The following is a 27,564-nucleotide window of genomic DNA, read 5'->3' on the forward strand; positions in this document are numbered from 1 at the left end:
GTTAAGCTTTGGCAATATAGGCAGTGCTAATTAAGCCTGGCCTAAATGCAATTTGTTCTTATTTGCTGCCCATACGTAAGATTTCCATTGACTGTATTTAAAAATAAAAATTAAAAAAAAATAGTTCCTAACCAAAGAACTTGTTCATGATATACAAAGGTGTGGCTGTTACTGCTGAGCTCATGAACCTGCCAACAAGTTGATTTCTATTTTCAGTGCTTGCAGTGAGGTTCAATCAAAACACTGTATAGTTATTATGCATCACATCCTTTTGAGCCAAGAGTTGTGTGAATGCTACCTCTCTGGCAAAGCCTTCTGAAGGCACAGTGATCATATGCTGCCGCTTTTCACTTCTGGTTTTTTTTTTTTCTCCTAAAATCTTTGTTATTTTTACTGTACAAAATAAAATTTACTAAGTGTATATTTGTGTTGCTACAAGGTTTTCCTTGTTGATGTGGAGTATGGCTGTACCATGGCATAGGCACCTACACTGATGGTGCTGAACATGGCAGGTTGGGAATCAGAGCTGAAATCATTGCTCTCACAGATATCCTAGGAGCAACGGCTCTTTGCAGCATAGCAAAGCTCTGCTATTATTGGCACGTTTGTGTTCTAACCTCTGTTCTTTTCTTCCCTTCCCCAGTGAATGGACAGCATTGCTCTTGAAGACGAACCTCAGAAAGGAATGGGCTCTGTTTTCCTGAGGCTGTTGGCCCCGATCCCAGGAATGCTATAGAGGTCAGTGCTGTGAGTACCAGAGAGCATCTGCAGAAACAACCTTTTGGTTTGTAACTGCCACGCCTCTCCCCACGTCCTGTGTGAGGCACTTGGTTTGCTGTCTTAGAAACAGGGTTAGCATGGGCACCATTGGAATGCTATCAATTTAAAATTGCTTTACTCAAATCAAACTTAAGTTTTTATGTATTTGTGTAAAGGTAAATGGAAATGCATCTGCAAAATACATGCGTGTAATTGGGAGGAGCTGACAGGAAGAGCAGGAGAGGAGAGCACGCCGTCCTTACACAGTGAATTCCCAGTGCTGGTGCAAGAATGTAATATGTGCTGACCTGGCCCACTGCAAATCTTGCACCCCTAAAGGTTGCTTTCACCTCTGCAAATGGAGTTCAGGTGTTTTGTGAGTGTGCGGCATCCATCATCATCTCTGCTGCTCTGTGCAGTTTCTGTGAATGGAGCTGGCACAGGAAAGTATGGCCTGGGTGGGCTCGGTTTGTTCTTCTGATCAAACCTTTGTGGAGCACTGCTTATAGAGCCCCAGTGCATTGTTGGATTTGGCTTCCAAATGCTTCCTGCTGATGGCCTGTGGGTATCAGCACCATGACAGTGTGGGGTGATGCAGGGGGTGCAGGGTGATGTAGACTTTGGCTGTGCAATGTTCATTGATTTCTGCGTGCTTTGAGTAAGCAGGTATGAACAGGTGGCTCTGGCTGTTACTGCAAATCCTGGACTAGTTTGATTATGACATAAAGGAGAGTATCAGCCTTAGAGCTGAATCCAAGTCATGTGTGGTGCTGGCTGGAAGAAGATGGCGCAGATGTTTTCAGGTGGTACAATAGGGAGTGCCTTTGTTCTGGACAATCTGTTGGCAGTGAAAGTTTGAGGTGTACTACTTTCTGTTGGTGGTCATAAGACAAAACAAACAACTCCAGTCAAAATATTTGTATGGGGTATAATCCCAATCAGTGGCTGTCCTTCCACTCAGCAAACAGCTGTATTCCTTCTCAATGCAGTATTTCTTGTGTATCATTTCTCCCAGTATTTAAAAAAAAAATTTAGATGAGCTTAAACATCTCAATGTTGAAATAGGATAAGTAAATACTGCTATTCAGATTCACAGTAAGGAAGCTTTACCTTCTGTAAATAATGAATTGTCTTTCTCATATATCTTGAGACCTAATTCAGAGTATATGGTTATCTTTCTGTATTTCCATGGATGTTTTATTATCCTTAATAGTAAGGATAGATTATATTTGGAGTAGAAAAAAATGAAATTTGAAAGAATGCCTCAGATACTTCTCAGTGATGCTGTTGCATGGACCCCCTGCTCACTTGTTTTCTGACAGAAATACAATGGGACTCATTTCCAGCATAATTTCAAGAGTGATACATACAGCACACAGCATTAAGTTGGATTTCTTGGACGATGCTAGAGTAGCCAGTTCTTGAAGTACAGCTGGGTGGCTGAAGCAGTGCAAACTGTCATTCTCAGTGTGTGCTTAGGCTAAATGAAGTCATAGGATATTGCTGATTTAATAGAAGAACTGGCAGAAGTAGCAGAAGTCAACAGCAGTGGTGGGTGGAATGACAGCGTATTTTGTGTATTATATATGGAGTTACCAGTATTGTGTGAGTCACTAAAAGAAATTTCAAGTATCATCTATGAAAGAGTTTAATAACACTAAAATACAGCTTCCTTCCCTCCCCCACCACTGCTCAGGCAGCAAAGTTTTGTCTCAGGTGCGGTATTCCATATTTCATTTAGATCAATTATCCTGTTGTCATAGTGTGAGAAGAACTCTCAGTCTGAACAGTTTGGGAAAAGGTTTGGGATTCCTTCAGGAACTGCATTGTTTTATGGGATCATACAAGTTGGAAAAGACCAGTAAGACAATCTGGTCCAACCCCAACCCATCCCCACCATGGCCACTGACCACGTCCTCCCTCAGTGCCACATCTCCGCAGTTTCTGAGAGCACCTCCAAGGACAGTGACTGCATCACCTCCCTGGGCAGCCTGTGCCAATGCCTCACTGCTCTTTTTGAGAAGAAATATTTCCTAATATCCAACCTGAACCTCCCCTGGTGCAGCTTAAGGCTGTTACCTCTCATCCTGTCCTATTCATTTCATCCTATACTGTATGTATCTTCCTGACCTGGTCTGTAACCTCTTTTATTTCTTGAGATAGCAGAGTAAAAGACCACAGCCTCTTTCGTATCATTTCTCTTGAAATATGAAAGGTCAGTGCTAATTTCCAGCATAGGCTGGCTACAGTTGCTGGGACGTACGTTAGAAAAGCTTAGTTGTTTTTTTAGTGACTTCTTGGTTCTTTTTTTTTTTTTTGGTGTGTTTTTTATACCACAATATTCATTGCCATCTTTTTTTTGATTTTTTTTTTTTTTTTAACCTGAGATTAAAATACAGTTTTACCAATACATTCCAGGAGGGTATTTCATCTTGGCTTAGGCAGAAGACGTAGTTCTTCTTGTTAAATTCCTCCTACTGGCAGTTGGTTAATTATCTTCCGTATTAGAAACTTCATTCTAGTTTGTTATGAGGATGTTCCTCCCCCCTCTTTTTTTTTCCCCAGCTGCTGTCTTATGACTTTGTCTCTGGGCTTAATGGTTCCTCAGTAACTGGTATTTCCCTCTGTTATTCCAGTTGCAGCACCTTTGGTATAATCACTTTTTCTTTTTCATAATTGACCCTTCATGATGACCTCTTTTTTTGGTAATTTAAATAGATCAACTTCTTGACATTTCTTGCTGTAAGGCATTTTCTATCCTTGAATAATTTTTATCACTTTTACTGACCTTCTTCAGTTTCTTAACACTCTTTAAGCACTCTGAAGTGGACGCTGTAATTCCATTGACTCTTTCATTTTTGGTCTCCATAAATTCACGTATAGAAATCATTTTCTGTTCCCCTTCACTCCTTCCCATACCTGAAGGTGAGCAGGACAATGGTCCCTTTTGCAGAAGTGTACAACAGGCTACATCTGAGTGATTGATCTACTCTGAGCCACTCAATTCCCTTCCAAGATTCTTGTTCAGACTTCAGTCTCAGGTACAGATGAGAGTGGCCCATGCTGCTTTCCAGAATAGTGCAGGGCTGCACACAGGCACTACCTGGTGTCAGTGAGAAGTGTTACAGTGAGCTACTTGTGCTCCAGGAGGGAGATGATGGGGGGAGCTTTCCTGTGGATTGGACAGCTGTGGTGCGAGGTCAGCAATAAGTCTCTAGGAAGGGAGTGTCTGCTTGCCCTACGGAAAAAAAACTACTTGTGCCTTTGTATTGATAAAGTCAATGTCCGAGAAGGTGTGAAGGCCTTGTTTGGGTACAGTGTAACGTATAGAACTGGTACTAATTGTATTCTAGAATTATTTTGAGAATACTTTACAACATGTCAATTGTATTTCTGTAAATGCTCTGAGATGAACATTGAAGAATCACAAAACCATCTCAGAAACTGCACCAAAGTGTTTTGCTGTGCAGCTGTGATTGGTGCTGGAGGGTGTTGGGTGTTGCCCTGTTGCAAGCTGTCTGCTTCAAACCCTGGAGGCACGTGCTAATCAGTTCCTGGCACATACAATTACCTAACGGTGCTAACTGTGGCATGGAACTTTGCTGCAAGAGGGGCTGCTGTGCATTTGCAAGCTGTGATGGGATGGCTCCTGACTTTCTTGCACTCAATGGTGTTTGTTTCTGCACAGGACACAGGGGAGCTCCAGACGCCAGTCAGGATGAATATGGTGAAGAGGATCATGGGCCGGCCCCGGCAGGAGGAGTGCAGCCCCCAGGACAATGCACTGGGGCTGATGCACCTGCGGCGCCTCTTCACAGAGCTCTGCCACCCTCCCCGGCATATGACCCAGAAAGAACAGGAGGAAAAACTGTACATGATGCTGCCGGTATTTAATAGGGTAAGCCAGAGAGTCTGTGAGAGACTTTTGCTTTCTTGTAACCAACTGCTCTTATTGTGTTTCCTCAGGATCTCTGGTTCTAGCAGAATAGAACTTGTTCTTTTGTTGGCATCCTGTATCTTTTTTCCATCTTTTCCTCGTGTATTGTTGTGTAAGTGGATGAACCCCTCATTGGAGATTTTCTTCTGTCAGGACTGTTTCTGAGATGCACCCCATGGCGGGATGTAGCTTCAGACAGCTTTCCTGCACAACTTACTGTTTTTGTAGGCACCTTTATCTTCTGGGAAACAGAGTACCCTATGCAATGTTTTCCAGGGTGAAGTTGTCTGATGTAACAGTCTTTATTCTCTTTTAGAGGTGATTTCTAGCTTAAGATTAGCTGTGGCAGGTTTGTACCCATCTGTTTGTGTGTCAGCACTGTCCTTGAGCCTAAATCACACTTCTCCTTTCTTGACACTTACTGTATTAATGCATATTTAGAGATAACAATCATGCTCTCTCTTGTCAGATTTGGTTTTGCAAGGCTGTGCAAGCTGAACATTTTTTGTCTTTTCTCATGTGATAAGTTCTCTATTCTGATTGCTCTCGCAGCCTTTTTCGTATGTGAATCTGTTTTACTCTTCTTAGGCAAGAGGAGTTTCAGCGAGGATCCAATAGCTGCATGTGCAGTGACATTCCTATTTTACTGCCCCCTGTGCTCAGGCACTGAGATGGCTTGGAGCAGGGCTGTGACTGCTGCTACTGGCATTGATAGGAGCTAAATCCTCTCCATGCCTTATATCCCTTTTAGTTCCTTTGCCGCTTCGTTGAGCCTAATAACTTCAGCAGTGGCTTTAGGCTCTTGATTGAGCAGTACATACAGAGATCTACATTTATCTTTTTCCTGCTGTGACCTGAGCTCTTTTTACTGAATCTCCTCTTGAATGATGGATTTCTGGTCGTGTGTGCTACTGTGGAGAAGTGGAATCATTGATTAAGCTATAAAAGGGAAAAACTTAATTGGAAAACCAGTTCTTTTTCTAGATTGATGTTTTGTTGAACATATGGCTTTTGATGGTGTTACACATTGGACTGCTTGCATGTTGTGTAGAAAAAGCAATCCTTGTCTAGATATAGTGCTAATCAGATTTTCAGGCTACTCTAGAGTATGCTTCAGTAGATAAACCTCCCTAAATGTCATTCTTTTGCTGTGGGTCTTATTCCTAGTGCTGCAGGTAACCTGTTGTGTGAGTCTTGGAGAAAAAAACTCAGTTCATCCACTTCCTCCTTAATTTATCTGCATGGCTTGTATGCCCTCTAGCCATAAACTTTCTTAATTGTTTTTGGTTTTTTTTTTTTTTTTTTTTTTTTTTTACAAACATGCACAGTGGAATCTTGGCTTGAGCCTGTGAATAATGTTTTGTTGCAATTACACCTGGAATTCTCCCTCTGGTGGTTTCAGGTGGCTGATGCCTCTGAGAGGGAAGGATACCAACTGTATTCACTTCAGCACTGCATTGTAGTCTGCAGGCAAAGAAACTGTTTGTTCCTGAGCCCTGGTAGTGCTTAGTTGTAGCACTGTAGTTACAGAACCCCCCAGTTGGTGATACAGCTGAGTTTGCAGGAATATGGTGAGCAATCGGTGTCCTACTTATGTCTTTAATTAGACTTGATAAAAAGGGAGTTTAAAATTTCTCTTTATTACTCCACTTTCTTCCAACTCTCCTGCTTTTCCACCTAATAGTTCTTTGTCCCTTCTTAATCCTGTTATATCTCAATTTTAGTTATCCCATGTCTTTGCATCATTTGTTCTCACTCACCGTTTCTTGCTCAACTTACGTTGAACAAGTGTTCTGAAAAAACAAACAAACAAAAAAAAAACCCAAAAAAATCCACTAACTGTAAGTTTCTTTCTACTCACAATCAGCTCTTGCCTACCTGTTCTCAGACACCAAGTCTAAAGATTTCAAGATGGTATGCATGTCTTCTGCTGTTTCCATTTGTAGGAGGGCATTTTGGCTACTCTTTTCCCTGTTTTTTCAGGTTTTCCTTCCCTAAATTATGCATGTCTCTCCTCCACTGTATGTCATTGAACTTTGTTGATAGGCTCTTAATTTCCTAAATCCTGAAGAACCTTTAGTTTCCTTTCCTTGGTGAACTTTATACTGAAGTTATCCTTTTGCCTCAAATGGAGGCCTTTGTCAGATGTGGTCCCTTCGTTTTCCAGCCTCTGTAAATTCAGAACCTTTGTCTAGTGCAGTGTTGAAATCACATATTATTTGTGCTCTTTTCTTCCTAATTGTGCAGTCACTGATAAACATTATGAGTTATCAACAAACTGTTAGTGTAGCACAAACAAAACTGATTTCACTCAAATCTTATCTATTGCAGGCTTTTTTCCCTGTGCTTTTTGCACAAATTCATTTTTGTCATCTTGTGTGTAAGAGGTTGAAGAATTGCAATGTCATCTATTTATTTTGAATTCTGTAGTTTCTCTTTTTTAGGTTGCTGGTTAATGCCGCCTTCTTTTGAGGATTATGCCTGAAGTCTGCAGGTGGTTTTCTTGGCATATCTAGACCTGTGTTTTTTGGAGTATCAGCTGACTATGTTGGGAAAATCCCATCAGTTTAGCAAGACAGACTAAGGCAAAGTCAGAAGTTGATTGAAATAAAAAAAATTAGAAGGGGTGAAATATTTCTTTTAATTACAAGCCTTACATAGAATGTTCAGTGGAAGAACTGGTGAATGTTGATTCTGAGATGGCTTGATGGACACTAAATTTGGAGGTGGCTTTCCTGTGAGACCTGCTTCTGTTGAAAGAAAACATCAGAACATTGCCAGATATTCCTTTTTTTTTTTTTAAGAATCTTGTTTCTCAAAGATAATGGCTGCAAACATTTCATGGTATCAGTTAATAACTTGGTTGAATTGGATCCCGAATCCTTCAGTTACGTTGTATAAAGTAGATTGTGTACTTGTAGTAGTGCTGCCATAAGCCAAGCACACGATGGTGATTTTTACTGGATGCAGAGACCTAGGGTGAGGCATTAGCCTGCATCGCATGGGCATGCATGTGGCTAGCATCAGGCAGCTAATGAATCAGGTGCTTTTTTGCTTAACCACCTAAGACTGATTGATTTGGCAGAGATAACTGAAATGTTGTGTGGAATGAGGTTCTATCTGATTATTTTGAGGATTATTAATCAGAGGTGCAAGAGCAGCCATCTGTTTATAGATGTGGGGTGTCTGAAGCTTGCTGCAGCATAAACTATCTTACTTTTGTTAATGAATGGGTGTTTGGAACATTTGTTTCCTCATTGTTCAGGGAGGCTTGTGAAATAGCAAATCATGAAGTAACAAAAAGCTAAATCAGTACGTAAATCATGAAATATCGGTACTCTGGAAAAGTTTTCAGAAGCTTCCTTTCAGAGATCTGCATCCATACGAGCTCAGTTCTCAGAAGCGGTGTGGTGCTTACAGCACCTTGTGCTACTTCGTACTACCAAAGCTCCTGAGGTATATGAAAGAAGTGAATGGATGGATGGAGAGGCTAATATTTTGAATAAGTGATGTTTGAATACAGTGAATTACTTAAATTTTCTGGGAAGAACCACACCTTTTGTTATTAAAAAAAAAAAAAGACAACTTACTGTTAAAATGCTTCGTATCCTGTTCCATGTATGTTACTGCCTTTAGTCAAGGAGTATGCCAACGTGCTTATTTTAGTGCAACCTCGGTTGTGAGGCAAAACATTTCAAACTAGATCTCCTCAGTCAGCCATTCATTGCAGCTGTGAACACTCTGCCTTTCTTATGATCTTTTGGCAATTAGCCATCTTAAGACAGAGAGTGTGCCAATCCATTTTCTTCTTTCCTTGTTCTGAGCTTTAAGCAGTAAGCGATAACAAGGTACTCTGCCAGTATGTTCTAGTCTGACTGATCTTGAGTAGGTCATGGCAGGGAATGTGAACGCGTTGGGGCCCTCCTCACCTTTTGTAGCCTGTCAGTTTTGTGAAAGATGCTGGAATGCTCCCTGCTTTGCAGTCTCAGTTTGCAGGTGTTTCTTAGTCAACCACTGCCTCCAGTGCCTGGGCTGCTTTTTTCATTGGTAATGGCAGCTGAAATTTCCTATGTTAGAAACACCTAAGTTTCTGGTGAAAACTATTTTTATAGTGCGGAAATAGTGTTTAATTTTAATTTTGTATTTCTGGCTCTGGTTCAGCATGTCTTTGAAATGCAAGTAGGCAGGAGAAATATTTTTGGCTGTTCTCTAACATGCCAGAACTATTGACACTGAGTGAAGGAGTAAGAAATAAAACTTTACACACAGAATTGAATCACAGAATTGCAGCAGTTGGAAGAGAGAGATCATTGAATCCAACCTCCTGCTAAAGCACTGGGAGGGGGAAGACTGGAGAAAATGCCCTTAAAGAAAGATCATTTAATCTTCTAGCTTATTAGACTTTTTTTTAAGTAACTTGTCAGTTGCAGAGCTACTCAGTGCCACAATTGCCTTGCATCCCTGTTCACTGTGATGTTCTGGATGTCATTGAAGGAACCCAGACTTCCGAGTGACCTCAGATATGTCAACAGCTCACCTGCAACAGTAGCACCAATAAAGGAGAAAGGGAGAAGAGGCTGAAGAGCATTTGAGTCCAAATCTGCTGTTAGTGATTTCATTCCCTTGTTGAGAAGTGAATATGACATGTTGACCTAAAATGTTACTTAAAAAAAAAAAAAGTTAAAAACAAATGTTATCCAAGTACCCTGGCTTGTTAGCAATGCTCTTACAGGATATGCAATTAGCCAGGAGAGGGGGGGGGAAAAGTCAACAGGCAGAGAAGTACCAAGATACACATCTAAATCATAGAATCACAAGGTTGGAAACAACCTATAAGATCATCTAGTCCAACCGTCTTCCTGTTACCACTGCTACCACAAGCTACTAAGCCAGATCTTGCAGCTCCTCATCCAGACGCCTCTTGAACACTGCCAGGGACAGCGACTTCCCCACCTCCCTCGGCAGCCATGGCAGTGCCTGACCTCTCTATGAGAGAAAAAGTTTTTCCTCATGTCCAACCTAAACCTCCCCTGATACAACTTGCGGCCATTTCCCTGAGTCCTGTCTGTTGCCTGGGAGAAGAGGCCAAACCCCTCTTCACCACAACCTCCCTTCAGGAAGTTGTAGAGTGTGATGACGTCTCCCCTGAGCCTTCTCTTTTCCAGACTAAACAATCCCACCTCCCACAGCCACTCCTCATAGGACTCGTGCTCCAGACCCCTCACCAGTTTCGTTGCCCTTCTCTGGACACGCTCCAGGGCCTCAATGTCTTTCCTGTAGTGAAGGGCCCAAAACTGAACACAATACTCGAGGTGCGGCCTCACCAGTGCTGAGTACAGGGGGATGATCACCTCCCTGCTCCTGCTGGCCACACTATTTTTAATGCAGGCCAGGATGCCATTGGCCCTCTTGGGCACATTGTTGGCTCATGTTCAGCCGAGCATCAACCAACACCCCCAGGTCCCTTTCCTCTTCACAGTCATCCAGACACTCATCCCCAAGCCTATAACACTGCACGGGGTTGTGGCCAAAGTGCAGGACCCGGCACTTGGCCTTGTTGAACCTCATCCCATTCACCTCAGTCCAGCGATCCAGCTTATCTAAATCCCTCTGAAGGGCCTCCCTACCCTACTCAGATACTCAGATATTCAGAAGGCTATTGTATTTTTTCAGCACTGACACAAGTGATGGCACCAGAATGTGGAAGAGATGTTTCTTTCAGTAATTAATATCTAACATGCCTTTCTTGGGACTCTCTTGTTTTGTGAGATGAGTACCTCAGATAAGCAGATAGAGACTCCTTGTTGGGTGTAGTCTTTTATGACAAGTGAATTACCAAAGCAACTTTGAACTCTTTCCAAGATAATTTCATGTTCTATAACTTTGTGCAGTTCTATAGAGTTAACAAGTATCTTGCTGTTAATTGTGAATCAACAGGTGATTTTATCATCAAATCAATACTTAATCATGAAGAGTAAATTAGTAGAATTAAGCAACAATTAATTAAAAAAAAATTGTTAATGACTACTAATGTTATGTGTTATGCAGGACAAGGGGAAATGGTTTTAAGTTGAAGGAGGGAAGATTTAGGTTGGATGTCAGGGGGAAGTTCTTTACAGAGAGAGTGGTGAGGTACTGGAACAGGCTGCCCAGGGAGGTTGTGGATGCCCCGTCCCTGGAGGTGTTCAAGGCCAGATTGGATGGGGCCCTGGGCAGCCTGGTCTAGTATTGGATGTGGAGGTTGGTGGCCCTGCCTATGGCGGGGGGTTGGAGATTCATGATCCTTGAGGTCCCTTCCAACCCTGGCCGTTCTGTGATTTTCTGTGATTAAGGAGGATCTCGAGAAAGGCAAATGAGGTGTTGGGATGTGTGGGACCTGTGGGGCTTCCTGGGATAGTCTTCTGGAATGTTTCATGCTTATCATTCTGTACTTGGAGTTCACCCCATGGGATGTGTTGGTCCAGGAAACAGTTGCTCTTAAAACAGAAGTCCTGTGGGATCACTTAGTGTGCAATCTGGTCTTTCCCACTCTGGGAGTTTTTTGTTATGCAAGAAAATTCATGATTCTCTTTTTCCCCCTTTATTTGTCAGATCTTTCCTCCCTGTATGATGACATAATTTCATGTATACTTATATCTTATAATGTGCACTGTGAAAAAACAGTACAAGGATGAATAATGCAGCAGAAAAAAAAGTGATCTCAGTAGTGATATCTTCTGTTTGCAGTGAGGAAGTGGCAGTTTATAATGATCCATGTAAGTAGGACGATTTTTAAAATTTATTTATTTTTCTTTTATTTTAGGTGTTTGGAAATGCTCCTCCAAGTACAATGACAGAAAAATTTTCTGATCTCTTACAATTCACTACTCAAGTGTCACGATTGATGGTGACTGAAATTCGACGGAGAGCATCGAATAAATCCACAGGTACTGCATGGGGCACAGAGTTGAGCTTTTGTATGTGATGAAGTGTGGACACTGAAGTCTTAACAGGGAAAACATGTTCTGTTTCTTTGGACTGAGAGAATGAGGCAAGTTGAGTCCTCCTGAGTATAGTCCTCCTGAGTTGAATATAAAGACAATTAAGTTCCACAAACTTGATAACATGTTGAAGATGGGAGTACACTGAGATGCTTCATCTAGTAGGAGGACACAAAAGATCATGGAGATGGCCGCTGTAGCTTCCTCATTGTGTCTGTTGGTGTTGTTTTGTCCCTCAGATATGTTTGTATTTAAATTGTACCTTTAAATTAGCTGTTGGCCTGAAAGCTAATAGAAAGATGCGGAATTATGGTGAGCAGAACATTAGGACCAGCATCCCCAGCACTGAGAAGATATGTCTTGGCCCCTCTTTAAGGTCTGTTTGTTGAATGCCTGAGGGAGACTTCGTTCTGTGCTGAACCATTGGTGTGTAAGACCCTGACTACTTTCTGGAAGTTGCATTTTGAAGGATGATGTGCTGGGAAGGTGTGTTGCCTTAACCTTCCTTTTTGACTTCCTTATCTGAGCATTGTTTCCTGGCAAGAGGAGAGTTTTTCTGAGCAATATCAAGTTTTTTTGCCTTCCAGATGGTTTTAAGTTCTCTCCTGGCTTCTCAGTTTGGATTTGGTGGCAAATGAGGAAATAGCGAGCTAAAAAAGGCTCTGCAAAGTATTACACGTGATGTCAGGAGTCACAAATTGTGCCGATTGTAATTTCTTTCAATTTTAAGTAGAGTGAATAACAGGAAGGTATCCTGGAGGGACAAACAGCTACGGCAGATAGAACCTGTACTCTGTGGGGAAAGCAGGAGCACAGTGTTCATGTGTATACAAGAGACATGAATGTCCAGCCAGCAGAAGGGTGGTGTTGGCTTGAATGTTCTTTTTGCCGGGGACCTTTTTGTCACACCTCTCTGCTGGATCTTGCTAAGAACGGCCATCTATTTATTTAGTTCTTCACCCATTATCTCTGCCAGGCTGCTCCAAGATGGCCCAGTTTGCATCCTTGCAGCCCCAGAAGTTAGTTTTTTTTTTTGTTGAGCTTTGGGGCTTTTCTTCTTTTGTTCTTTTCTTTGCTAGGAAACATAACCACAGTGACTTAAAAACACAGGTTAGTACTCTTGTAAGCTTTAATATGATGAGTAGGAATAGTTTTATTAGGAGGAAAACAGTACTGTATTTTTTGCTACAGTTGAGAGTGCCATCATGTCCATTGATATAATTTTTTTAGATTGAGTGTGGGAAGCCCTTGTAGCGAGCTCCATGCACTGTGACTCTTGGCCAGGCCACAGAGTTGCATTTTGCTCTCTGTCAATGTCCAGTTAACAAACTGTTAAAATTCATGTTTTTTGTGCTGCTGTGCTGTTTAGAGCTAGGTGAATGTCCCCTGTAACACTGAAAAGAGCTAGGCTTTTTAAAAGTACTGTCTCTTTCGGAGACAAAATAATTATGCTTAAATGTTGTAAAGGTCCTTTTTCTACGAAACAATATAACACAGTGTATCCTAATAGCTATTAGTAGGTAACTGTATCTTCCAGCATGCTTTTAGAGTAACAGCTCTATGTGAGAAATATCTCTGAGAATGTCTGAATGCAAGTTCTTCATGTCATGTTTAAATGAACAAAATTGCTGAGCTTGTTTTTAGAAACAAGATTTCCCCACAAAGATTATTAGAAGTGAACTTCCCTTTTAGTTAACAAAAGGGAAGGAATTTTCAAAGAACTTGCTTTTTCTCTTTAAAGATGTAAATGCAGTTGGCAGTGTTTCTTAGTTGGGACTGTGGTATGATAAATGTTACCTGATTTTTTTTGGTCTTGTGATGGAGCACAGTGCAGTTTTTTCATCAGATCTTTTAATACTTAAAGTAGTAGCTGTGTGAATAATGCCTGCCATCACAGACACATCTCAGTTATTCTTGGCAAACTGCAGTTGTTTTCTCGGAACAGCATTTCATGATTCAGTAGTAACTGTGCCAGCATTCTATCTTACGTAGTCTCTTAACACTGCCATTGTAGTGTTGAACTACAGTTTCAGCTGTACCATTTCTGCAGTATGAATGCCATGGAGTAATAAAGATGAGGACATTAGAACTGTTAGATTTTCTTTCACTCTGAGGTCTGTCCTGTAGAGCAGTCATGATTTGCAGGTGACTGCAGTCACCATCTCTATGAGAACTGATGTGTGCTTTCCCTTGCCTCAACTTATTTTGTTTGGGAAGGTGGTGGGGTTACTGAATTCTTGAGGGTTTTAGCTGTCAGATTTTCAACAAATGCATCTCATTTCATGTCTGAATTGATTGAAAGATCATGGTGGTGCTATACTAAAATTGATGGCTAATCTCCTCTGTCTCTTGCATAGTCTGTTCTGAAAAAAAAAACCTTTTGGGAGCATCTGGCTCTGAGTTGGAAAAGATAGATTGCTGAAACGAGGTGCAGAGACTGTTGGAATGTTGATAGAATGAATGTGGTTGCTAACAGCCACTTTGGCTACAGATGATGGGGACCAAGTATCACTTCATCTTATGTATTTTGCAAAACACATACCTTGGAGGCAAGCTCTTCCTGTTATATCACCACTGCTGCAAGATGAAATAAATATATAGCCTAGGTATTTCAACAACATGCCCTAATACATTTGGCCTATCATTATAATTTGTGCCTGGGGCAAAAATGGCAGCAAAAATGAGTTCAGGCATCAGAACTTGCGTGTATGTTGAAGGATTGCAGCTGGGTCAGTGTAGGGCAGGGTGCTCCCCCAGGCCTTCTGTGCTGAGCTGGCTGCTGTGCGATGGGATGGGAGAGCTGCTCCTTGGGGCACAGCTGCCACAAGCCAAAGACCTTTTGGGTTGTCGTTCCACTGAGTACTGTACCTTCTGCCCAGGAAGTCCCAGAGTGAGAAAATAAAAAGATTCATCATAGGGCTGGAATATTTTAACCCCTTTTAAGGTGAATTTCAAGTGTTGGTTTTTTTCTTTTCTTTTTTAAATTATTCAGTGTAGGTTCTACTCTGTGTACATCACTGTTTTAGGCAGCTTTTAAATTCTCTTTTTTGTCTCACCTTGTTAATTTTAAGCAACATATCATTCCATATTTGCAACGCTCTCTGTGAATCTGTCACAGTATTTACAAATTCATACTAAATTCACTTGTTTTACCATGGCTCAAGACTGTTAAACTAATCCCTCCTTCCCTTCAGAAACAACTTCTTAATTTATTATTTACACCCTATTGTTGTTGTTTTTTTTCTCCCCTTTTTTAATCAAACTGTTTGACCAGTAAAAGAAAAATATTTTAACTTTTGCATTTCTGTAGTTCACAAGCAAAAAGACAGCCATTATCTTACTTAAAAGCCATGTTGGGAGACCAAATTGATAACATTCCTCATCATAATGTTTAGCTGTAGTAGAAAACCACATCAGTGGTTTATATTCAGCCTCTGACAATATCTGCCTTTATTTTTCCCTTTTAAATTCTATTGATCTGCAAACTCTGCCCGTATTTTGCATTTTTACTACGGTTGGCATCTGCCACTATCAGCAGAACTGAATGTTTATTTTAAATTGGTAAGTGCTAAATGATATTTTGTGTTGTCCAAGTGCATCTTGTTTTTGTTAGGCGTTGTAGATGGCCGTTTAAGAATGCGTATCTTCTACAAGTGGCCTTTCAGGCTCCTTCCGCGTTGAGGTCTGAAGTTTTTCTGATAGTGTTATTTGTAGTGTCTGCATCTCTTGGAAGCACTGGGGCTGTATCTTGCTAACAGAGGAGTTAGGGGCTACACAGAGACATGCTAGTTAGCTGTTTGTTGAGCATAGAGTAGTAGGCTGAAGGTGAGCTGACCTGCTGTAACTACATTATCCTGTTTTCTTCCTTGTGTTTTCCCCTTGACCTGTAGGTGACTTAGCTTTACACGGTGATTGTATTTTGAATTTACAGAAGCAGCTCCAAAGGGGAAGCAGAGCCCTATCTGTTAGCCATGAGGAATCAGTCTTGGTCAGTGACGGTGCATCTTATTTCTTTCTGTTAACCTTTTAATTAATCTTAGACGCTATTTATTAGATCTTACATGAGGTAAGTGAAGTGTGACATCCTGGAAAGCTGATTCTTTTATCAGCTGGGTTAGTGAAGTGCTGGCACCATTGAATTGTTTATCTTTTGCTGAGCAAGCCCTCCCATTCTTTAACGTGGCAAAAGGATCAGCCCCTTCATATCTCTTGCTTGTGATGACAACACTGCATTGTTCCTGATGGAACAAAGGTTTATTGCCTCTTTAGTTTAAGTTGATGCTTCTCTTACTTGTCCCACTGAAACTATATGCTCCCTTGGGCATCTGAGTGTATTTCCAGGTATTCTTCTTGTAGAGCAGTGGGGGCTTGCTTAGAAGAGGGGTCCGTGAAAAGCCCTACTGCCAACACGCACTCTGGTGTGCATATGGATACTTTCCTTACCTACCTTACCTAGGCTTTTGCCATTAATACTATACTAAAGATAGCAGTACAATATGAAATAGCGCAGTGATATTGTTCTGTTTACTAGAATGTCTACGTAAATGCTGAATTAATCCTTACTGCTGTTGCTATAGGCAGGAACATTTCCTTTAATGCAGCGCTGCTTTTGTTAGCAATCTGAATAGAGCTTATCCTGTAGGTCTCTATCTGCTGCTTTTCTGAAATCGGAGACACAAAGCATCCCTGCCTGCCTCTTCTGTATGAAATTTCTTTGGTCACTGTATTCTACCAAGCCTCTTTACTGTATTTACCAGCTCAGTGTTGAAAAATCTGACTCACTATGTACTCACTATGGTCATAACTGTGATCATAGTTATCCACCCATGCCTGTAGAATTGTCAAGGTATTTATGTCTGGATGTTACGTTCAAGTTCTTTATCTCTTTGCTTCCTTGCTGTTATTAGCTATCACATCCAAATTCTAGATTCTGTGGCTTCTTGTGCAGACGTTAAAGGACTGAGGCCGTTGGGTCAGGCACACAGAGTGTTGTATCAAAAGGATTTCTTGAGCACTGCAAAACAAGGAAAAATTACAAGCAATAAAGTAAGGCTAGTGCTGACGACAGAAGTGAATCCTGAATAGCAGTGCTGTCAAATTTGCTCAGAGCAGATGACAAAAGAATGTATTCCTGCACTTTAAATCCTGTCTGTGTTTTAGGTACTGCTCAATTAAGACTGACAGTTATGAAGTAACTATTTATAGTGCTTGACTGCTCTGCTGTTTAGAATGCCAGCAGCGTGGCAGCTTTTTCAGAAGCACATACCTAACCTCTCAGTCTCTCACTTTCAAAGATACCAAGAGAGCCTGTGTTCCACAGGTGGCTTTTGTAAGCTGTGTCCCAAGGAGGCTGTTGGTACCCTGTTTGTTCTGTACCACTCTTTCCTGTTTATGGCCAATTTTTAGGACCAATTATTTCAGAAAACAAACTGCCCACCCGGAATGGTAAGTTGTCAACTAAGTGGTTGTTTGCTGTGTCCACCATTTGGAACCTGCAATGTCAAAGCGAAGGGAAGACCTGTCTGATTTTATTTTGGTCAGTCCCATTCAGGGATTTGGTGAATACCTCTCCTTACTTTAATTCCAGACTTGGAAAACCCGGTGGTTTGTACAGAAAAATTGTAGGGCAAAATAAGGCTGCAAAAACAAATTCTTTGAAAAACAACCTTTACAAAACCAGAACAAGTGTTAATTTTTACCTGTGATCTTTCTTTCTGACTCTTTTTCTTTAGGATTATGACTTCAAAGGTTGTTTTTTTTTTTTTCTGGACATAAGTGAAAACCACATTTTCTTTGCAAGGCCTCTTAGGCCTTGAAAACCTCCAAGGCTGGAACCAGTACAGTCCCAGTGTCTGGCTGCCTGCAGAGGGGGAAGGTCTCCTTACACACAGTCTGGTCTCTGTTTCAGTTTAAGCCATGTGTCTCCTGCCTTGGGTCTCTGTGAAAAGCCAGGCTCCGACTCTTTGTAGCATCCCTGCTGTCAGCACTGGGGCTGCTCTCTGTGGGCAGAGGGCCATCTCTCCTTGTGCTGAGTGGGTTGTGGTTTTCTTTAGCCTCTCCTCACAGGGCAGTGCTCTGATGTTTCGGTTGTCCTCTGCTGACTCCTTTTCATCATCATTTTTCCTGCACTGGGGTGGGACCAAAGCTGGGCATAACGCTCAAGCTATTCTCCAACAAGTTTCAAGTACGGGGTGCATTTACCTTAGAACAAGCTCCTGCACAGGTATATTGTGGGGAATCTGACAGAAGATGGAGCAGACAAAACAAGATTAAAGTTGGATTCAACTGCAGACTTCTTTCTTGTTTTGTAATTTCATTGTAATTCCTCTCTTCATCAGTATTACTTCTTTTTCTGTTCTAGCTGACATTGAAAGCTTTGAAGATGATTGATGTACAGTATTAATGCAAAACGATTTTAGATTTTCCTTAAGCATTTTGGGCACTTCCCATTATTGGCGTTACAGATGTCTTAACACACATATATATAGACAGCAGTGACTTCATTTTTAGTTCATTTATATTCTTGTTCGTATTGTATTTTGCTCGTATTAGGATGATAACTTATTTCCCAAGCTGAATATTTAACTTATGCTCTCATTGGTGTAGAATGACTTCTGATTCCAAAAGTGTTCCCTTCTTCATGCTAAGTAACCATAAGTTGTTAGCATTTTCATCTCACAAAAAAAACCCAGTAGGATGGTGCTGAGGTAGTTGTTGGTCTTTTTTACCTTTTTTATTTTCCTGTTTTTATTCCTTCTGGCTTTTTGCATCTCTTTCCCTTTAGTCCTGTCCAATTATTCTCCATACTGTTATTTCAGTGCAGTTCCCCCCTTTTTCCCTCTGGCCCTAGGCCATGAATATTGGCTTTTCCCACTGAAACTCTTAAGTGATAGTGAATTAATACACCTGAAAAAGAGTAAATCGTGTTTGGTAAACCCAAAATACTTAAAGAACAGTTGCTGCTTGCAACTGCACAATTTGACTGCTGGTTGAAAACATAATACTTTTTACAGCCTAGATTAGTGTCAAAGCCAAGTGCACGTGGAAGACAAGAATGCCTGTTGAGAGAGAATAGGCCTGAACCTAGTCCTTTTCTTGCCTTTTTTTGATTATTACTTTTTTTTTCCTGCAAGCATTGCTTTAGAGCTGAATTCATGCTTAGTGCACAGACTGTTGAGAGGAAGTTTTCCATGCTACAGACTTCAAAACTAAATTTTTATTTCTTTTCCCTTCTTTTCACCTTGTTCCCCTTACAGAGGCTGCAAGTCGTGCTATCGTCCAGTTTCTGGAGATCAATCAAAGTGAAGAAGCAAGTAGAGGTTGGATGTTGCTCACTACAATTAATTTGCTAGCTTCGTCAGGACAGGTTAGTCTTAAACAGCAATGCTTAATGAATGTTGTGGGCTTGGAGATGCACAAGAATCACAATAATGAACTGTGAGAACACACACTAAATGATGTTCTAGGCTACTTTCTACTTCCTGTGTTAAGGTTTTTTTTTCTGCTGCGGTGCCACAGAGTTTCCGCTTCAGCTCCTGGTGGTTTCAATTGCCTAAAATTTGTTCTTTTGGAACTTGAAGTTAGAATTATTGCAGGCAATTGTTATTGTTCCCCAAAGGCTTCTTGAACATGCTGCTGCTTAGCCTCCAAAGAGATTCATGTCACATGCACTACCTAAATCGCTCAGTCTCAATACATGCCTGCCCCCCAATTTATGTAGGATGCATTACTAGAAGGGGAAGCCAAAAGCAATGACGAACAAATGGTATCACAAACATTACTGCTTCTGCCTTTGGTTCCGCTCTTTGCCCACGTTCGAGAACCAATCTGTGGCAACATACAGGCTGCTGTGTGGTTTGCCCTTTCTGCTCTAATTTGCCATTATAATTCAGCATGTTGTCTGCCATACATTTAATATGTCACCAGTCTCTGCCCAATTTGGCTTTCCTTACCGATGATGCTTTCTTATTTTCTTCTGCTTTGCTCCTTATTCCTACTTCTAACTTCTTGCCATCCAAATGCGTGTATTGACTAATTGTATGCTCATTCCTACTGTTAAGTAGCCAGTTAATGAGGGTTTGGCTGAACTTTTGTAATCAACTTGCAAGCTCCTATTGGCAGAGGCTGTTGGTTTTAGTTTCTGTAGGGACTGCTTCTGACTGTGGCTGTTAGGTGCTATTGTAGTGTAAATAAATTAGGATGCTATTTTTAAGGTTACTATTTAGGTAGGTGTTTGCAAATAGATGGTCAGTCTGTACTGCCACCTGGACAGCTTGGAAGTGTTAGAAGGAAAAACCAGTGTTTGAGTCAACTGTATTACAGGAGCATAACATTTTGAATGTAATAATCTGCTCAGCTGTGGTTTTGCTCTATTTTCTTTCTCCCCAGAAAACTGTGGACTGCATGACTACAATGTCAGTGCCTTCCACACTCGTTAAATGTCTGTATCTGTTTTTTGACCTTCCACACGTGCCTGAGGTAGTTGGAGGAGCACAGAATGAGCTACCTCTCGCAGAGCGCCGAGCGCTACTACAGAAAGTCTTTGTACAGGTAAGAAAGGTAAAATAGGTCATAGATTTTACAAAAAGAGGGGAAATGCTTCATGAGAAATCTCCAGAAACTGCTCTCACTTGATTCTTTGCAAACTGCAGTCTTAGAGTTTCTGGAAGCACAGATGAGGTTAAAGTCTTGTCCTGTTTGTCCTGTGATTTCTGTCCTCAGCAAGTGTTTCTTCAAAAAAAAATTACTGCACCTCTTTCACACAGCTTTCTAAAGGGAGCAAAGCGTTTGCTATTGCTCTGCTTTAGTCTGATGTATGGTATCTTTGGCCATTGTTGATTGAAATAGACATAGTAAAAAATATGAGTACTGTTAACTATCTGTGAGTTAATTTAACATATCCTGATTTCCTTTTACTTAAAGAAGTAAATCATGCATTTGGAAATAATTTAACTATGAGGGTAAACCATCTTAGCTTGCATTTACTGTTAGAGTTATCCCTCATGTTTTTCCAGATGCTTTTCTACAGATTTGCCAGGGAGACCAGGGAACCTGCTCCTGCTTTCCAAGTTTCAAATGGAGTTTTTGTGAAGGAATTTCCATATGTTCTCATGGCTAAACTATTAGAAGGAGCAGGCTCAATGGTCATACTGTCAGTTTCTACATACACATTGGAAGGAACTACGTAACCACACACACAAAACTGTAGGAGCCTGTTGGTAATCATCACCTTCAGTGATATGAAGGCAGTGCTGAGATTTGTAAGTGTAAATTTGTGCAGCATTTTGATGCCTGTGCTACAAAAATAAAGATCAGACTTATTCTCACAATCACTAGCTACACTATCTGCCCAGTGACAGTCACTACATTGGAACGTAGCCATTTTCTTCTTTTGGCTTTTTTTGTCCTGGTACAGCACTTTTTCTTCTGAAGCAGAAATCGTGATGTGCTTTGAGCTACCCTTCAGAAATTGCATTGCTGTATTTCAGTTGGCGGAGTTAAAAAATGGTGGAAGCTACCTAAATACTGTTTCCCTAATATGCTACTTCTCTGCTCTTTTCTATCCCTCATCAAAGGCCATCAAGTAGTGCTCTGAAATGAGTTAGCTGGAATGGGTGAGGCTTCAGGTAGCCCCCATGCTCTGCTTTTTGTTTTAACTCCTCGGGTTGCAGGTAGCTTTCCAAAATCTTCCTTATGTTTTCTGGGAAAGAGCCTCAGCTTGCTGCAGAAAACAGAAAGTGAACAATAAATGTCCTTAGAAAATGCACAGAAGAGAACACATAGTGTACTGACAGGCTGCACTGCTGCATATTACATATATATATATATATATAACCTGCCTTTGCTCAGGGATGTAATTTAGTGGAGGGTTGCTAGTTAGGGTAGAATGGTTAGGTCATGGTTGGACTTGATGATCTTTAAGATCTTTTCCAACCTGAGCAATTCTATGATTCTGTGATTCTGTATTGTCTTGTTTAAGGTAATCTGGCAATTCAGATCCAGGCTTCAGATAGGAAAGGCTACAGCAACACTACAGCCCTATCAAGCTTTCTGGGCAGTTTCTGTTGATTGAGAAGGTACAGATGTTGCTTTGCCAGTAGCTTTTCAGTAAAATTCCCTGCATTAGGAAGGAACATAATGATTTGCCTCTCGGAGCCTTTGGGCCACTGCAGGATTCAAACCTGTGAGTCAGTCAGTGACTGATTATAGAAGGAAGGAATATGCTGGTACCCAAAACAAGCATGCTGTTTTACCTGAGAGATTTAAGTTCTGCTGCTAGTGTTTTGCTAATAATCTTCACCTGAATTGAGTCCTGGAGTAGCCACGTGTTAAATAGCCTTGTCTTTGTTCTTCTATTTTAAATTAATAAGCAAAGGGAGAAAAGCACATTGCTTCTAACATGCACACTACATGGAAGGAAGTTTTAACTTTTCCTAAGTCTAGGCAGAAATGGCAATACCAATAGTAAGATAATAATGCTAGACGTTTACTGACTTACTGTTTCAGATCTTAGTAAAACTGTGCAGTTTTGTGTCCCCTGCGGAAGAACTGGCTCAAAAGGATGATTTGCAGCTTTTATTCAGTGCAATAACGTCATGGTGCCCTCCCTATAATCTGCCTTGGAGGAAGAGTGCAGGGGAAGTTCTGATGACCATATCGCGTCACGGCCTTAGTGTCAATGTAGTGAAATACATTCACGGTATGTGTCTTTCTCCAGTATTAGTTATTTATTTATCTTTGATTGCTTTACTAATGCTGAAATAGGCATGAAAACTGTAGATCAAAGAAAACTCACGGGCTTTTTGTTTGGACCTAGGTCTTGATGTACATGTGACATTCATTTCAGGGCATTTGTATTTTCAGTTCATTTTGTTTCACGCATGTCAATCTAAAACAAAACAGCAGTGTTTTCTTATTGCTTTGCTGCAGAGCTTCTGATAACCAAGAAGACAGATTCTGTCTCACTGTTGCTACTGTTTGAGTAACTTCAGTAACTGCTTCTACTGAAAAATGCTCATTGTGCAGATGAATAGGTTTGACATTTTTGCTGCTAGAATTAATTCTTAAGGGAATTTTGTTGCTTTCTGCCCGATGTTTGATTTAGCAGCAGCCACTTTGCCTAGGTACTAGGCACTAGCTGGCAACTCAAGTGTAGGGACATCTGAAGAAGCTGCAGGAAGAGGAACCAACTCAGAGTGTTCTGCTGACACATTTTGAGTTATTAGAAGCCTAGAAAAGCATCTGCCCTGTAGTAAATACTGGTGCATTATGAAAATCAGGGAGAGCGAATTTAGATATGCTGAAAGAATGTTCTTTGACATTTCACTTCTGCAGGAAGTACTGGGTCAGACTGATATAGCCACCAGTAATTTGCTGTTTACTCTGTTATCCGGGACATCAAGGGGCTGTTATACTCTGAACACAGTGAAACCTGGGTAATAGAGAGACACTAGGAAATGCTTGGGGGAGTGTGGTGTGAATGTGGAACCCCCAGGTACTTACTGAGGGTGTGTTGGAACAGCTAGCTTGTATCCAGCCTGCCCTGCCAACTCCCCAAGCCCAAAAACATTATCCATAGCACCTAGCCCAGGGCTCTCTGGCCTTTGCTTGGCTGTTACCCACACCTCTCAGAGGGGCACTGTTCTCAGTTCCTGTGCCAGCCACCAACAGAATGAGGGAGCCAGAATCATTCAGTTTACCTTCTGGTCTTATTTGAGAGAAAGTGTCCTGTTTTTGGTATGGAAACTAGCATACAGGGGGAGATGGTGAGAAATTTTAGAAGCTAACTTACCAAATACTTTACCCCCAGTGCATCTTCAAAGGAATTGCTCAGTGTTTGCTTCAGAAGGGCTGCTGCCACACTGGTTAGTGGCAAAGGACTTGTCAGAGCAAAGTGAAATGACAACTGGTGTCAGAGAGGACAGTATGCATGGGAAGAGCGTTGAGAACAAATACCTGAATGAAAATAGTGGTGTGGCATTAATTTAAAGTTGTATGAGTGTTGAGCTATTTAGTGTTTGAGATATGAAATTTGGTAAGACGTATTTATGGCATTGTATTTAGGGCTTTCAGTCAGTGGTACCATCTAAGTACATATTTATTTTTTTTTTCAGTTGGAACACTTGTTTCAATGAGCTGACATTCTTACCAGAGATTATAGTAGTCTGTGATTACTGGGGGAAAACAAGTCACTGTTTCCCCACACTCTGGCAAGCAAATTTTTACATGGTGCTGCAAAACCTTTTTGGCAATTTATGAAAGATGTCATCCTGCCTCTGCATACTTTACAGTAAATGTTAATCTCTGTTTTTTCTTGCACTAGCAACATCTTTTCAATTCCAGTGAGAAAAAAGTGAGTGTACAGCATCTCGTAGAAGCACAAATTAGACATCAGTTAAATGTTTTCGGATTGGATTTTAAAGCTGATAATTACTTTACATACAACTGTAGCAAGCTTCTGATGGATTTATGATGGTACACTGAAGTGAACCTCACTTAAGAGATAATAGCGTGTCAGGAGACTCATATTAGAGAAAATTTAAGGCTTTTCTTCACATGCTCTCTGTACTGGGTTTTGATATGAACTTCTGAGAAGTTTTCTGATCAGTCTAGCTAGAAATACTCGCACCTTTCTGTGAAACTTTTTACTGGAAAGTTTGAGTAGGGAGTCACTGAAGAGGAATATCTTTGAAACCTGAAATCTGAGTATAGATTTGGGAAAGGTTTTTGGAGTGTGCCAGTGGAACAAAAGAAATGTGTAGAATGAGACAAGCTGTCTGCTTTGCCTCAGGATTCTTTGAGCCTGCATGTACTGCCAGCCAAGGTATTGCTGACCAGGGAAGCCATGTAGTTAATGTTCTGGGTTGGACCTAACACATAACACCAGCAACATAGTATAGTTTAGGGCTTTTTATAACTGTTTTTAAAATACATAATAGGATCTTTTAGAATTATTAAAACAGTTCATATTTGTTTTTTCGTTTGACTGATTTTCCCAGGTGAACTTTTCAAATAAAAGTTGGTATTTGTCTGCTTAGTCGTCGTCTTCGAGAGGTAAAGATTATCCAAGGGAGGACAGGGCTGGCAGAAAAAGGATTGGAATCGAATCTGAAGCTACAGGAGAATCTTATTCATCTCTAGGCATTCTGTCAGGTTACATGTTGCATGATAAGAGATAATTAAGTAACCATTAACTTTTTGCTATGTTTCATTTAGAAACTGTTCTCATTTCAATGATTAACGTCAGTAAAATCCTACATTTCTTACAATTCTTTCCAGAAAAAGAATGTTTGTCCACGTGTGTTCAGAACATGCAGCAATCTGATGACCTTTCTCCCCTTGAAATAGTTGAGATGTTCGCTGGGCTTTCTTGTTTTCTCAAAGATTCCAGTGATGTATCACAAACACTACTGGATGATTTTAGGATATGGCAAGGATACAACTTCCTCTGTGATCTCCTCCTCAGGTATGTAAAAAGAACGCAGACAGATGGCTGTGAGCTCTTTTTTTTTAAAAAAAAAAAAAAAAAAAAAGATGTCTTATTAAAGAATAGTTCCGTGGATTTAAATGGAAAATAATGGTTGTAGGTTGCTATGAAATGAAGACTTTAGGACCAAAACATCGTTACATGCTTCTGTCCTGCTATGAAACTACATTGTTGTTATTCCTTGGTGCTGTTTTTTTTCACTAAATCATCTTTTATGATAGAAGAAAGCGAATACTGTAGTATTGGTGCTGATGTTTGTTATTCAAACACAAGCTGCTAATGCAGGAATGGAATCTGTGTGTACATGTTATCACGTATATGGGAGTCAGAGATGGTTGGAAACAGCACTGTAATAGCCATTAATGAGAAGAATTAATGTTAAGAGCTAACTCTGTTTTTTGTTTTGGATTTTAGGTTGTTAGGTTTTTGTACCCAAATATTAGAACTTAATTTTCTATTATGTGTTATGTTTTTATGTTTGTCTGTTTGTTTTTAAAAATATCAGACTTTATCGTGGTGTATGAAATCCTTAGTGACAGTTAGAATCATGCATAAATGGCCATCTGTGCCGAAATTGCTACAATACATGTTATGTTATTGTTCTTTCAGTATGAATTGTGGTTCTAAGTATGAATTAAATTATTTGAATGAATGCTTTGTTATATATAAGAAACTTGTTGTTTTCTACAAACTGTCAGTTGGAGGTTAGGCAGAATTTGAGGAATGTGCTGTCATCAGCAATTTCATTTTCAAGCATAAAAGCGATCCTCTGTACATCAAGTGTTTTAAACTGACTTTCTCCTGAGCTTGCTCATTTTTTCAGCCAGAGTAGGGATTCCCTGGCAGATGTATGAGAAGAGTTTAGAGGAGTGTGTTTGTGTGTTTGAAAAAGGAGAGCACAATCACACAGCACACCAGTTTGTCATTTGACATGACAGAGTTAAAGCACAGCAATGTGTTATCCTTACTTCTTTGTGAACTGTCTCCAGAAAAATTGCTAAAAACCTTGCAAGAAATTCTTGGAAGAATGTCTTCCAGTATGCAGTACTGTTATGAGGATGACTGTCATGTAGGAGTATGAAATGTGGGCACTGGGAGTCCAGTCACAAAGAAGGAAGGCTTTGGAGCTGGTAAGGCAAAATAGTATGTGAAGATATTGACTTAATAAGATATTGCCAGAGACCTGTGAAGAACAAAGGAGAGAGCATATACTTTCACTTCAATGGGCAGGGTGTGTGGAGGATTCACATCATAGTAATGGATGGGCTAAGGTCTTTCTGTAATGGTGGTGTGAATGAGAGGTTCAGCCATAGGTCTCACTGCAGAGAAGATGCAGGATGCAGAATGAGTTTATCAGCATGAAGAAAAATATTGCTTACACTGCATAAGTAAATAAGGGATTGTGGTTCTTGTCTTTCTCCTCAGGTCTGTAGAGACTTAGTATGCAATGAAATATTTGGTGACTTTCAAGTGCCTTCCCAGCTAGAAGACAATTGCATAACAATTAAGTTGTTCAGTTGATTTTCTGCTGAGTTATGCAGACAGATATGATGTTGGGAGCAAGCTGGCCTGTTGGTGCTGCTGGTTCCAACTACCCCTTTGCTGCCTTCCTCTGCCCTGTCACTGCAGCCCCAGGGTGTGACCCATGGTCTTTAAGTGGGCAATTTGCATGGGATTAAGAGAAAGCTGTTTGCTCATGCTGTCTTCCTTAGCTTTGTCCTCCTGAAACAGTAATACGTGGATAAAAAGATTTGAATGTGTAAGCAGTTGATTCGAACTGAGAAGAATAATCTGGGTTTTAATGGTTTGTGGTTTTTTTTCTTCTTCTTCTTCTTTTTTTTTTTAAAATTTTCCTTGACTGAATTACTATCAGTAAGTGGTGATTAGAATTAGATGTGACAATTTCCACTCTGCAGGATTTCTATAAGAATCTGTAGTTCTGAAAAAGATACTTGACTGTGCACTTCTAGGTATTCTGTTTCTAATAAGACTATTTCCTTAACACAAATTATCAGCTATGAATGTCCCACAGTAGATTAAGTGCAGGTTTATTTACTGACAGACTATCTAGGTATTTGTCTATCAGCTTCCTATTCATAAGAGCATTTGTCATAGAATGGTTAGGGTTGGAAGGGACCTTAAAACCCCTCTAGTTACAGTGTCCCTGCTGTGGACTAGTTGCCAGCCACCAGCTCCCTTCAAGAACTGGAAGGCCACAATGAGGTTTCTCCCCAGAGCCTTTTCTTCTCTGGGCTGAACAAGCCCAGCTCTCTCAACCTGTCTCTATAGGAGAGGTGCTCCAGCCCTCTGATCATTTTTTTGACCCTCCTCTGGACTCATTTCAACTGCTTTGCATTCTTCCTGTACTGGGGGCCCCAGTCTTGAATAGAATACTCCAGATG

At 40.7% G+C, this 27,564-nt stretch overlaps 1 protein-coding gene across 11 annotated transcripts in view; it reads left to right on the plus strand.

Annotated features, from left to right (window-relative positions):
• WDFY3 (WD repeat and FYVE domain containing 3) overlaps window positions 1-27,564 on the plus strand; it is a 141,099-nt gene that overhangs the window by 29,320 nt on the left and 84,215 nt on the right. For all 11 annotated transcript variants that reach the window (XM_090139035.1, XM_090139033.1, XM_090139032.1 and 8 more), the window contains exons 2-8: window positions 644-738; window positions 4,448-4,657; window positions 11,499-11,622; window positions 18,933-19,042; window positions 20,065-20,226; window positions 22,183-22,375; window positions 24,955-25,141. In XM_090139035.1, the coding sequence (XP_089995161.1) occupies window positions 4,478-4,657; window positions 11,499-11,622; window positions 18,933-19,042; window positions 20,065-20,226; window positions 22,183-22,375; window positions 24,955-25,141 (956 nt within the window). In that variant the 5' untranslated portion in view covers window positions 644-738; window positions 4,448-4,477. The remainder of the gene's footprint in view (window positions 1-643; window positions 739-4,447; window positions 4,658-11,498; window positions 11,623-18,932; window positions 19,043-20,064; window positions 20,227-22,182; window positions 22,376-24,954; window positions 25,142-27,564) is intronic.

The sequence above is a fragment of the Phasianus colchicus genome, chromosome 4, assembly GCF_987193195.1.
Source record: "Phasianus colchicus chromosome 4, bPhaCol1.hap1.1, whole genome shotgun sequence".
NCBI lineage: Eukaryota > Metazoa > Chordata > Aves > Galliformes > Phasianidae > Phasianus > Phasianus colchicus.